General features: G+C 37.6%; 1 protein-coding gene across 1 annotated transcript; it reads left to right on the top strand.

The window, feature by feature from the left end:
- The first annotated feature begins 9,690 nt into the window (after positions 1-9,690).
- LOC142527573 (proteasome subunit alpha type-7-like) lies at positions 9,691-12,517 on the top strand. The gene is made up of 3 exons (XM_075632417.1): positions 9,691-9,964; positions 10,549-10,963; positions 12,256-12,517. The coding sequence occupies exons 1-3, from the start codon at positions 9,792-9,794 to the stop codon at positions 12,418-12,420; spliced, it is 753 nt and encodes a 250-aa protein (XP_075488532.1). The 5' UTR covers positions 9,691-9,791; the 3' UTR covers positions 12,421-12,517.
- The last annotated feature ends 1,863 nt before the right edge of the window (positions 12,518-14,380 follow it).

Below are 14,380 nucleotides of genomic sequence, written 5' to 3'. Positions count from 1 at the left end.
TGTCATCAGCAGGGACGTTATCTTCGAGGAAGATAAAGTAAAGGGAGACAAAGACACACCGAATTAAGAAACTACTATTTTTCATGTGGAAAATAAGACGGACTAAGGTCAAGTTTCTTGTGAAGCAGTACTAGAGCACGAAGAACAAGAACATGTTGAGTCTGAGATTTCCAATGTGAGGCAGTCAACTCGAGACATAAGGCCACCAGGTTGGCTTTCAGATTATGTCACTGAAAGCAACATTGCATATTGTCTATTATCAGAGGATGGTGAGCCATCGAGTTTCCACGAGGATACTCAAAGCTTGGATGTATCCTTGTGGATGATAGCAATGCAAGAAGAATTGGAGGCATTGGACAAGAATACAACTTTGGATCTTGATACATTACCACGATGGAGGAAAGCCATTGGAAACAGATGAGTCTATAAGATCAAGCGTGATGACAATAACCAAGTGGAGCGGTATCGTGCTAGATTGGTGGTATAAGGATATGCTCAGAAAGAATGCATTGACTTCAATGAGATATTTTCTCCTGTGGTTCGGCTTACAATAGTCAGAGTAGTGTTGGCATTGTGTGCGGTGTTTGACCTACATCTAGAACAGCTAGATGTGAAAACAGCATTTCTTCATGGAGATCTTGAAGAAGAAATCTATATGCTCCAGCCAGAAGGTTTTGCTGAAAAAGGCAAAGAGAACTTGGTTTGCAGGTTGAAGAAATCTCTGTACGGTCCCAAACAGGCGCGGAGGTGTTGGTACAAGAGATTTGATTCCTATTTCATGAGTCTTGGATACAACAGACTAAGTGCAGACCCTTGTACATATTTCAAGAGGTCCGATGATGATTATATCATTTTGTTGTTGTATGTGGACGACATGTTGGTAGCAGGCCCCAACAAAGATCATATCCAAGGATTGAAGGCACAGTTGGCTAGGGAATTTGATATGAAGGACTTGTGACCAGAAAACAAGATTCTAGGGATGCAAGTTCATCGAGATAGAAGTAACAGAAAGATTTAGATTTCTCAGAAAAATTATTTGAAGAAAGTCTTGCAACGCTTCCACATGCAAGATAGTAAGCCAATATCAACCCCTCTTCTTTTTAACTTCAAGTTATCCTCCGAGATGTGTCTTAGCAGTGAAGCAGAGAGGATGGAGATGTCTCGAGTACCATATGCATCAGCAGTGGGAAGTTTGATGTTCGCCATGATCTGTACAAGACCGAACATTGCTCAAGCAGTGGGACCAGTTAATTGGTATATGGCGAATCCTGGACGAGAGCATTGGAGCACTGTTAAGAGAATCCTTAGATACATTAAGGGTACCTCAAATGCTGCATTGTGTTATGGAGGATCGGATTTTACACAAGGGCTATGTCGATTCAGATTATGCAGGTGATCCTGATAAGAGGAAATCTACTACTGGTTATGTGTTTACACTTGCGAGAGGAGCAGTAAGTTGGGTTTCAAAACTGAAAACACTTGTGGCATTATCTACAACAGAGACAGAATACATAGCAGCTACTCAAGCTTGCAAGGAGGCAATATGGATTAAAATGTTATTGGAGAAAATCGGACACAAACAAAATAATATTCCTTTGTTTTGTGACAGTCAGAGTGCCTTGCACATCGCAAGGAATGCAGCCTTTCATTTCAGGACGAAACACATTGGAGTTCAATTTCACTTTGTATGGGAAGTAGTAGAAGAAGGAAGTGTGGATATGCAGAAGATCCATACAAAAGATAACATAGCTGATTTCAGACGAAACCAGTGAACACTGATAAATTTGAGTGGTGTAGATCCTCAAGTGGCCTAGCGAAAACGTAAGCAACAGGTAATGGCAAAATTGAAAAGATGTGTGGAGATGTGTTTGATTCTCAATCAAATCTCTAAGTGGGTGAAATGTCGGCAAAATTAAATGGATGAAAGGGACTGTTAAAACAAATGCAAGAAAGATTAACGTAAAAATCAACACACAGAATTACGTGGTTCACTAACAATATGTTAGCTACGTCCACGGGCAGAGAAGAGGATGCTTTATTGCCTTTGGTATTCAGAAATTACAGAGTGGTATTCTAGGTTACAGAATAAGCAGTATTTATGCTGCTAAAAAAACCCTAGACCAGAAAGTGCCAGCTTAGGCCCATAATCAGACAGCCCAAATACCCAACATAGCATACACCGAGTCGGGGGCCTCGTTGCGCCCCCAAACCCCCAAAACCAGGGTGCTTCTCCCCTGGACCCCGACTCGCTGACCGGGCAGCGAGACCCCCGTTAAGGGTCGCAATAGGGGCTAGACAGGTTCAAGGCATATTCTAACAAATCTCCACCTTGACTTGAATTCTCTGAACAACAGGATCATATGCACCATAAAAGTACCAGACGACTCCTCTGCCTCAGACTTTTGCCCTAAAAAGGGCAACTAACAGCTTCTAACATTCAGCAAGTCCAAACAATGTTTAAACTTGCTATGTGGAACCGGCTTGGTAAACATATCGGCGAGATTATCAGCAGTACCCACTTTGTTCACCTTAATTCTTTTCTCACTTCTCAGAAAATGATACCTGACATCAATGTGCTTAGTTCTCTCATGGTGAACTTGATCCTTGGCTCAGCATATTGCACTAAGGCTGTCACAATATACTATAGCCTGATCATGGTGTAGACCAAAATCATTAACCAGCCCTTTCAACCAGATTCCCTCTTTGCAGCTTCTGTCAATGCTATATACTCTGCTTCCGTAGTAGACAGAGTTACTGTGGGTTGCAAAGTAGCTTTCCAACTAACAACAGAACCACCAAGAGTGAACACATAACCAGTCATAGATCTTCTACTGTCAACATCTCCTGCATAATCAGCATCTGAATAACCTGTGACTAAACACTGTGTATCACTTCCATAAATGAGACCAACATCAGATGTACCTCTAAGGTATCGAAAAAAATTCTCTTCACAGCTTTCCAGTGCTCCTTTCCAGGCTGTGCCATAAATCTGCTGACAACACTAACAGCCTGTGCAAGATCAGGTCTAGTGCAGACCATAGCATACATCAAGCTTCCTACTGCACTAGCATAGGGAACTCGAGACATGTACTCATTCTCTTCAGCAGATTTAGGTGCAAACGCAGTAGACAAATGAATATTTGCAGCACTTGGAGTATCTATGGGTTTTGATGTAGACATACCAAATCTGGATAATATCTTCTGAATATAACCTTTTTGTGATAAGAAAAGTTTCTTCTGATTCCTATCCCTGTAGATCTCCATTCCTAGAATTTTTCGTGCAGCACCCAAATTTTTCATCTCGAATTCAGCACTCAGAAGGCCCTTCAACTTCTGAATATCAGACTTTTTCTGTGCAGCTATCAACATATCATCAACATATAAGACCAAATAAATGTAAGAACCATTTTTTAGCTTGTTGTAGTACACACAACAATCGTACGAACTTCTGCTGTAATCAATCTGTATCATGTAGCTATCAAACCTCTTGTACCATTGCCTTGGAGACTGCTTTAGTCCATATAAGGACTTCTTCAACTTGCCAACATAGTTTTCTTTTCCAGGAACTTGGAAACCATCTGGCTGAGTCATATATATAACTTCTTCCAACTCTCCATGTAGAAAAGCTGTCTTCACATCGAGTTTTTCGAGCTCCAGATTCTTATGTGCAACCATTGCTAGTAACACCCTGATAGAGGTATGTCTGACCACTGGCGAGAAAATCTCATTGTAATCTACTCCCTCTTTCTGATGAATCCCTCTTGCAACTAATCGAGCCTTATATTTGATACCCTCAGCAGGTGTCATTCCTTCCTTCTTCTTGAAAACCCATTTACAAGTAATGATCTTTCTCTCTGGAGGCCTTTGCACAAGATCCCAAGTCTTATTCTTATGAAGTGACTCCATCTCGTCTCCCATTGCACTAAGCCATTTGGTTGACTCTGTACATGTGACTGCTTCCTTGTAAGTGGATGGCTCGTTAGTATCTACCTCTTCAGCAACTTGAAGTGCATAAGCCACCATATCCTCAAACCCATACCTATTTGGAGGCTTTCCAAAATTCAGCCTCACATTCCGATCACGAGCCAAACTGTGCTGATTAACTGATGATGGTGAGGGTTCTGGTGGTGCAGTTTCTGAATATGAGTGTTGATTTTCTTCTTCTTGCTGAAATTGACTCTCGTCTTGAATGACTTGCTGCTCCACCTGTTTCTCAACACTACTATTTTCTGATACAACAGTAGACTTCACAGTGGGGTTAAACATAGAGTTTTCATCAAAAACTACATTTCTGCTTAGTGTAACTCTGTTCTCTGATGGTGACCAGATTCTATATCCTTTAACTCCTTCCCCATAGCCCACAAATACTCCTTTTTTAGCTCTTGGCTCTAATTTACCTTCACTTACATGATAATAAACTGTACAACCAAATGCTCTCAAATTGGAGTAATCTGCAGATTTACCAGACCACACCTCATAAGGTGTTTTGAGATTAATACCGGTGTGAGGTCCACGGTTTATCAAGAAACATGACGTTCTAACCGCTTCTGCCCAAAACCTTCTAGGTAAAGCAGCGTTAGAGAGCATGCACCTGGCTCTCTCCAGAAGTGTCTGATTCATCCGTTCTGCTACACCATTCTGTTGCGGTGTATTTCTGACTGTATGATGCCTAGCAATACCTTCATTCTTGCAGAACTCATCAAAATCTGACAAACAGAATTCCAGACCATTATCTGTACGCAGTCTTTTGATCATCTTCCCTGTTTGATTTTCCACTAATGCCTTCCACTGCATGAAGCTCTTGAAAGCTTCACTTTTATGCTTCATCATAACCACCCAAGTCATTCTTGAAAAATCGTCGATAAAAGATACATAATATCTGTAACCTTCTAAAGATTCGACGCGAGAAGGACCCCAACAATCAGAATGGATGTAATCAAGCGTGCCTTTTGTTCCATGAATTGCTTTAGGAAACTTGCTGCGATGTAGTTTCCCGAGGACACAGTGTTCACAGAATCCCAGATCTTTTACCTTGTGCCCATCAAGAAGATCTCCTTTTGACAGAATCTGCATCCCTCTTTCACTCATATGACCACGCCTCATGTGCCATAGTTTGGTCATATCATCCTTGTGAACCTCCGATGATGCGACAGCAGCAACACCTGACAGCGTTGAACCTTGCAGAAAATACAGAGTACCCCGCTTGACACCTTTCAGAATCACTTTAGAACCCTTGCAGACACATAGAGCTCCACCTTCACCTTTGAAATTGAATCCCTTACTGTCTAGTAGACTAAGCGATATCAGATTTTTCGTCATGAGTGGAACATGCCTAACATCGTTCAATGTACAAAATTTGCCATCATGTGTCCGTAATTTTATTGAGCCAATTCCAACTGCCTTGCATACAGCACTGTTGGCCATAGAAACATTGCCCCCATCTATCTGCTCATAAGTTGTAAACCACTCTCTGTGCAGACATATATGGTAAGATGCCCCTGAATCAAGAACCCACACATGTTGTGATATGTTTGTTCATCAGCAACTAAGGCTATATCAACTTCGGAGTTGGTGCCAGATTCTGCAACAGCAGCAGTACCCGATTTTTCTTGCTGCTTCTTTTTCTTCGGACAATCATTTTTCCAATGTCCCTTTTCTTTACAGTAGTTACAGGTATCATCGTGTTTAGGGCCCTTAGAAACTGGTTTCTTGAATTTCTTCTTTCCCGAATTTCCCTGACCCTTACTCCCACTGGCCACTAACCCAGTAGCATGATTACCCAAGCCCGTACCAGTCGCCTTATGTCGCAGTTCTCTAGTATGAAGAGATGATCTAACCTCTTCCAGAGACACAGTATCTTTACCAACAATAAAAGACTGAACAAAGTTCTCATACGACAATGGTAAAGAGACTAACAGAATTAGGGCAGCATCCTCATCTTCAACTTTCACATCAATATTACGCAATTCTAATAAGATTGTGTTCAATTGATCTAAGTGATCTCTAAGTTGGGTACCTTCATGCATTCGCAGACTAAACAGACGTTGCTTCAAAAGCAACTTGTTGGTTAAGGACTTTGTCATATACAGACTTTCGAGTTTTAACCACAAACCAGATGCAGTTTCCTCCTCTGCGATTTCGGTGATGATATCGTCTGCGAGACATAGCATAATAGTCGAATGTGCCTTTTCTTCCATAGTGGCCATCTCAGCGGTTTCGGGATCCGATGCCTTCTTCGACAACGGCGCCCACAGCCCTTGTTGCTTCAACATGGCACGCATCTTGATCTGCCATAAACTGAAACTGTTCTTCCCCGTGAATTTGTCGATCTTCACATTCAAAGCAGACATCTTTCTCACAAGATTTCAAATTCGGCTCTGATACCAATTTGTTAAAACAAATGCAAGAAAGATTAACGTAAAAATCAACACACAGAATTACGTGGTTCACTAACAATATGTTAGCTACGTCCATGGGCAGAGAAGAGGATGCTTTATTGCCTTTGGTATTCAGAAATTACAGAGTGTTATTCTAGGTTACAGAATAAGCAGTATTTATGCTGCTAAAAAAAACCCTAGACCAGAAAGTGTCAGCTTAGGCCCATAATCAGACAGCCAAATACCCAACATAGCATACACCGAGTCAGGGGCCTCATTGCGCCCCCGAACCCCCAAAACCAGGGTGCTTCGCCCCTGGACCCCGACTCGCTGACCGGGCAGCGAGACCCCCGTTAAGGGTCGCAGTAGGGGCTAGACAGGTTCAAGGCATATTCTAACAGGGACATGTCATGAAAGGGACATTTAATGACATGTTTTTGCAGGCTTTAAGTTTGCAAATTTGACGAATAAAATTTGAAGAGGAGAAAACGCAGTTTTTATACGCGTCTTCACACGGACAAGGAATTCTATAAATAGAGTTCTCCCCTTCATTCTGAAATCATCCACTCTTCGAGTTTTCTCTCATTCTATATCATTTGAGTGCTTAGTTCTATAATATTTGTGAGGTGTTTGTTCTCCTGTATTAAGAGAGTATGTGTTCTCTTTGGAAACACAGTGAGTTAGTTGTACACCACAAAATATTATAGTGAAATTCTTTTCATCTTGCCCGTGGTTTTTACCCTAATAATTTTTAGGGGTTTTTCACGTAAATCTCGGTGTTCGGTTTATTCTTTATTTTTCGGGTTTTATTATCTCAAATTCCGCAAGCGAGACCAACAGAATTAGCGTGCAACAGCACTAACTTCTATTCAACCAATTGCCTCATCTCCCAATATATTCATTTTCTTGATGAACATTCTTCAGAAATAATGCTTTGCCGATTCAACTTCCACTATGGATCAGCCAAATAAGAGTATTGAAGCCAAGAGTATTGTGATTTGTGGTATGATATATAATCTTTAATTTGTTGAAGATTTGGGCGTTGAATTATGTGCATAGATTTGGATTTTTTGGCCAAAACTTTGCATTAGAAGTGGAGGAACACCTTAAAATCTTTGTTGTCATAACATCAAACATCAGTTAAAAAGAACACTTCAGTAAGCAGCCATGCATCTACTTGGATATATAGGAAACCGGGCAACAGGCCAATGGTTTCACCCTGGCATTCCTAGTGTAAGAACTCGGATCGAATCCCTCCTATCCCTAGTTTAGGATACTCCAAAAAAAAAAAGATATATAGATATAAAGTACTTGTATATATTTCACTACCCTTGCACATGCCCGAAATTGGATCGTGTGGTGATTTCACGAGTCCCCTTAAAATGACCGTATGGTGGAAGACTTGAGACTACGAATGATATTAATGCAGATGTTCTATATTAGACGGGGGGCGGTCGGTGAGTGTGGTGGTCAAAAATTGAAGAGAAAAATATGCGTGAAAATAAAATTCTGGTTATTGTACAAATATTTTAAAAATATTTTTGTTGTTTTATATGTGGAAAAAACCTAAAGTATGTGTTTGGATAATGTTTTTGTAAAACATTTTTTAATATTTTAAAAAGAATTGTTACTCAAGTATAGTTTTTTAAAGAACAACTTAAATGTATGTTTTGATATTTTTAGATATGAAGACAATGATGAAAATCAAAACATATAATTTTTTAACTATAAAAACATTTTTATAGAATAATCATATTCCTTTTAAATCAAATTTTGTAAAAAAAAACATTTTTTTATAAAAATACTTATGTTTTATAAGTACTTGTCCAAACGGATCAGCCTTGGTTTACTTCTTCCGCAAGATGATGTTTTTTCCTTTTACTGAATTTATATATATATATATATATGTGTGTGTGTGTGTGTGTGTGTGTGTGTGTGTGTGTGTGTATACTAATGATCACCTCAATTTATTCTTTCGATTTACTCGATATCAAAAATATTTTGGTAATAGTTACTCAAAAATCTCACTTTAGACATATACGAAGAACTCACTTTTATTCGATGATGTTAGGATAAGTATGATTAAGCCTTTTTATTTTCCTGTTTTGGGTGCGTTTGTTCTCCCTATCACTAAACTTCACGGCTATTTGCACGTATTGGATTGGCACGAGGTCGCAGATTCCATGGAACCTTATTTGCTACCCCAGATCGGGATTCTTATATATTAGTTATTCTGCACACACTATACATGTGTATGCAGTCTTTTTATCATTATCGATAGACAAAATTGAAAGTTGACAAATTACGGAGGGAGTAAATTAATATTTGAATTGTTGACATAAAAAAAATAAAAAAAAAAGTGTGTATTGAAATTTAAAAAAACAAAAGTGTAATATTAGTATCATATAAGGGTAAATTTGGAAGAAAAAGTTGGTGTCATTCATAAGTAGTTATTATCATGTCCTCAACTTTAATAAAATAGAATAGATTATTATCGCACCACCTCGTATTAGAGGATTTTAGATGTATAATAATTTTACACAAAAACTTTTTGTGAGACGGCAGGGTTAACCTTCCTCTCACGGATAAAGATACGTAAGATTGTTTCACAAGAGAGGTGCTAATAACTTTAATAGTTGCTTCACGGCTAAATATCTTATCCTGTATATTAAGGTTGGATTTAATAGAGATAAATTAGTATTTGTAATATGTTTTTTACCTCTTCTATTTTTTTCGCTGGAAAAATTAAATTTGTTTCTTATATTGACTTTGATTTAAATTTTGCAAATTACATTTTTTATCTTATTTTTTAACAAGAATGCTTGTATAAAAAGAAATTGATTAAAGCACACAATGCATTTAGAAAGACATATATCCGAGAGGGATCGATTCGGTCCGTACACGACACGGAAAATAATAATTTTTGCATAAAAAAGTAATATTTTTTCATAAATCGAGTCGGATAGGAGATTTGTCTTATAAAATTGATCTGTGAGACACGAGGTTTTGTGTTAATATATACAGTGATTTGGTTTTTAGATCGATATTTCGAAAATCGAAAGCAAACCAATCCAATCCGAAGAATCTGACCAAAGTGGGTTGGACCCTTTTTGAATTATTGACTTATCCCAACTCATTTAGAAACACGCTTCAATGAAGGTTGCAACCTTACAGGCCTTGATACGACCAACCCAACTCAAATGGGATCAAAGATCCAAAGTTATATTTTTAATGGGCTCGAAAATTAAATTACTACGTAGGCCCAAGTTTTTCCAAAATGAGCCGCCGGCCCATAACCTACCCCAGCTGCTTTTCGTGTCGAGCAAGTCCGATCCCAGTATAGAGTTCAAATTCCTTATTCGGAGCAAGATCGGCGCTACTAATCGCAGCAGCACAAGTAAAGAACAGTGACGAATGGCGCGCTACGACAGAGCAATAACGGTGTTCTCGCCGGACGGCCACCTTTTCCAGGTGGAATACGCCCTCGAAGCCGTCCGTAAAGGTAACGCCGTCGTAGGTGTTCGAGGTGTTGACACCGTCGTACTTGCCATCGAGAAAAAGTCTACTCCGAAGCTTCAGGATTCTAGGTCATGCGATTTAATTTTCACAGATTTTCAAACAATTTTGGATTATAAGTTTTATTTATATATTTTTTTGTTCCTGGTGATTTTGTGGTTTAGATTAGACTAATAAAATGTGTATGCTTGAGATTTTAAGCGTCTTGTGGTGGAAATGATTGTTTAGGGTGATTTGCTGGGTCTTTCCCATTCGAAATTAACCGTAAAATGGTAATATTGTTGAAAGAATTAAATCCTCTACGAGAGCACCTTTTTAAATTAGCCAGGCTCTTTAGAAAGTAATGAGAAGTAGTGAAATTGCCATAACGCTTGAAGTTACTAGTTACTATAAACTGCCTGTAGCTTCATTCAATTTTCGAAATATTTTTAGAGAATATATGACACAAAAAAATATTTTCCTCAACTCATCATGCTTCACCTCCCAAGTCTCAGCTTATATGTAACTCAAATGGTTTCTTTTTCTTGATTATGACCATTAAATAATCTCTGAAGTTCTTTAATTTATCTTATTTGTCGTTATTGATGGAGAATTGCTACCCATGTGCTTTGAAGCGTATAAGATTGAAACTTCTTTTTCTGCTTGCATATTTCAGATCTGAGAGGAAGATTGTGAATTTAGATGATCACATTGCATTGGCATGCGCTGGACTTAAAGCAGATGCTCGTGTCCTCATCAACAGGGCGCGTATTGAATGCCAGAGCCATAAGCTTACTATTGAGGATCCTGTGACAGTCGAATACATCACTCGGTACATTGCTGGGCTTCAGCAAAAGTACACACAAAGTGGTGGTGTGAGACCTTTTGGCCTCTCAACATTGATTATTGGGTTTGATCCACACACAGCTACTCCATCACTCTATCAGACAGATCCATCTGGGACATTTTCTGCATGGAAAGCAAATGCCACTGGGAGGAACTCAAACTCTATACGGGAGTTCTTGGAGAAGAATTACAAAGAAACATCTGGGCAAGAGACGGTGAAGTTAGCCATTCGTGCTTTACTAGAGGTAAATTTTTCATTGTGGCTTCATATTTATAATCCCACAGTCTTCTGTTCATATTCGTTATTTAGGCTTGATTGTGTTATACTTGCTACTTTTCCCAATCTTTGATAGTTTTTATGGATTCATTCTATTACTACTGTCTAATACAGCGTCGAGCTTCGTCAAATTTTTTTCCTAAGTTTCTAAGTGTGGCATCCTATATTCTATAAGATTATAGGATAGGTCTTATACTTATGTTTCCAACAGCAGGGATAATTTAAATCCGCTCTAGTTTGAAGAACCCCATTGAAACGGCTGTAGGGTGCAAATTAATCCATTTTTTATCCCATAGAATTTTGTGGGACTGCATATGGTTCATCTGTTACCAGGATTTGGTTTTGCAAGAACCATCTCCACAGAACTATTTCTCTATATGTTTGGAGGATATCTTGTAACTCCTTTAAAACACCCTGTCAAGGTTGAATTTTCGCTTTTCCTCAACAACGGATGGCGTAATAGATTTGGGAGATTCTATTTCTAGCTATTTGTTCATGAGTATTGCTAGGAATGTCTTCACTATAAACTGCCTTGAAAATAGGTCACGAAGCTTGATGATCTTCCTCTTCTGTGAAGATTGTTATCTTAGAAAGAACCTGACGAGCACTTGACAGCTTCTATAGGGAGTCGCATACCCATTACGTTGTTTCCAATTAGTTTGGTGGTCTTGTATGATCGATCCCCTGCTAAATTTCTTGGGCTTTGCTTGTATCATTTATTCTACTCAAATAATACTGTGTGTGAATGCATATTTATTTTATTTTTTGATAGGAAATGACGATGCTGCTCTATTTATATCTGATTGATTATCTGGTTCTGATGATTTAATGCCTTTTCATAAGTGGCATGTTTCCTAGAAGTCTAATTGCTGAAACTTGTGAGCTTCGTTATTGATATATCCCTTGCTGCACTTCAAAAGATTGTGCTGGTACATTTCCTTGTTTAACATTTATGTATACAAAAAACTTGACTAGATAAAGATATCAATTTTGTTTACGATTACCTCTTATGATTTATCTTACAAATAACACATATACCATGTCCTCTCTCTGGTTGCTCCACAGAGGAGGTTCTTGTTGTGAAATGATGGACTGAAAGGGGAGTGGCAGTTACTTGTACTTTTACCCTTTACTGAAATTTGCTTTGTGCTACTTGATTCTGTGAAACACGGCTTTTGCTCTGGTTGTTTTGGAGTGTAATTCCCTATTTTTTGGGCATAAATAGATCGTTGGTTAACAATCTTTATTATGGGATTGAAGGTTGTCGAGAGTGGTGGAAAAAACATTGAAGTGGCGGTGATGACTAAAGAAACGGGACTGCGGCAGCTTGAAGAAGCTGAAATTGATGCCGTTGTTGCTGAAATTGAAGCTGAAAAAGCCGCTGCTGAGGCTGCTAAGAAAGCCCCTTCGACAAAGGAAACTTAGCACCTGTACACTTTTATCACTTCAATCTCGGATTGTGATATGTTGTTGCATGTAACAACGATTGGGGCCATTGGTTGTCAACTATGGTTTTTCTCCATTCCTTGCCAATTTTTATATTATTTCATAAAATAGATCATGGTGAGGTGAGAATCACCGTGTATTATTATATCATGAAAAGAGTTGAGCGATGAATTTCAAATAAAAATTTTCTTGGGTGGATTTGACAAAATCTATTGAAATTGCATAATTTGATATTGGGTGAATTTGAATTTTATTTCAAATTTATCCATCTAAGTAAATAAAATATCATCTCATAGCAGTGTCATTATCGATGCAGTAAATGACATATGATGAGGGTTTTATTTATGTTATCACATATCATTTGTGTAATGTTATTATTCATTCAACACATGACATATGTGCTGAGTGAATAAATCACGATCATTCATTGAACCATCATTTAATTCATTATTCAAAATACATATCAAACATCAATCATATGAAAATCACTCTACCAACAAACCATAAATGAGAAGCTGATCCGAATTGACTCTTTAGTTTTTGTTATAGAAGTAAATGATCGTATGATTTGGGCCTATGAAGAGGTGATAGTCCGGAAATCCATTACCATGTGAAGGGATTTAAATCAAACCAAGGATATATATGTACGATCGTTAATGATATCCAATAGAGATAGAATTACAATATGATTTTCCCGGTGGCATTATCAACTAAAATCTGAATTAAGACAGAGTTTGTAAGTTATTTTAGAGTTTACAGCGTATAGTAACTATTATTATTATTGTCAAATCTAATCATATAATATTAATGTTCCAATTGTTTTTAAAATTATATAATAATTATTATAATTATTAATGAATTGTAGTTATAGTTATGTGAGGCTTGGATTCAAATTGAGCTAATAGAAGGAAGTATTTAAGTCTTAAAATAATAATTAATATAAGGTTAATCTATGGAACTTTTACGAAACATAAAATGATTTATCAGAGATATATTAAAAAAATTAAATAACAGAGGATTTTACTGAGATCTACCTCAGAAACATAAATTCATAAAAAAAAATAAAAATCACTCATACACGCTTTAGACACCATTTCTCAGCTAAGCAGGCTGAAGAGCTACAACATGAATTTATGTTTCCTGGTTAAACTCGAACTTTGTGTTTACCATTTCCTGGTCCATCTATTATCTTAAGTTTTAACCAAAAACATTTATATTAAATCAAAATTCCAGAACTTAAATAAATCTTTTATTATTTCATTAAAATTTCGAGCTACAAATAAATATAGATCATGTCATAGTAAAGTAATGATTTAGCACGAATGATTTAGCCTGTCATTCAGACTAATTTATAAATATAAAATTAAAAATAATAAATTAAACAGAAAATAAAAACAATAAAGCAAACTTGCAAGTTTGTATCAAGTACTTGAAGGCTTTTATTTAATTTCTTAAGAAGGGTTGTTTACAGAGAAATAATAGAGGGAAGTAAACTCGACCGTGCTTTTCTAATAGCACAATACAATAATATATATATAAAAGGAAGAGCCAGGGACATGAAATCCGAAATCCCAGATTTCATCTCTAAATAAAAAGTACAATGCTTTATAATAGCAAATAATACAATACTTTATAAAAACAAATAATACAAAACTTTTTGAATAAAAAGAATATTTTTTTCATGAAACCTATGAACAAATGAATTATATCATAATGTAACGTAAAATTTATTAGACATAAGGTTTGATACTCACGGAAATTTAGGGTCCGATCCACGCAAGCGTCACTAATCCAGACACGGGCTTCAAAATTACCCTGGGCCTGAAATCACAAATAAGACCGTTAGGAGGGGGCCAGGAGAGTATCCTAGCGTAGCCCCTCCAACGCTCAAGTCAAAGACTGAGGATATATGGGGGGAGCAGCTAAGGGCGCTGCTGAA

Source organism: Primulina tabacum, chromosome 15, assembly GCF_025594145.1.
Source record: "Primulina tabacum isolate GXHZ01 chromosome 15, ASM2559414v2, whole genome shotgun sequence".
NCBI classification, from domain to species: domain Eukaryota; kingdom Viridiplantae; phylum Streptophyta; class Magnoliopsida; order Lamiales; family Gesneriaceae; genus Primulina; species Primulina tabacum.
Note: the sequence above shows the minus strand (reverse complement) of the source record. Positions and strands in the feature narration are given on the sequence as shown.

Coding starts and splice junctions, on each gene's coding strand:
- LOC142527573 (XM_075632417.1), top strand. CDS start 9,792: ATGGCGCGCTACGACAGAGCAATAACGGTGTTCTCGCCGGACGGCCAC. Junction 9,965..10,548: donor CCGAAGCTTCAGGATTCTAG/GTCATGCGATTT, acceptor TGCATATTTCAG/ATCTGAGAGGAAGATTGTGA. Junction 10,964..12,255: donor CCATTCGTGCTTTACTAGAG/GTAAATTTTTCA, acceptor ATGGGATTGAAG/GTTGTCGAGAGTGGTGGAAA.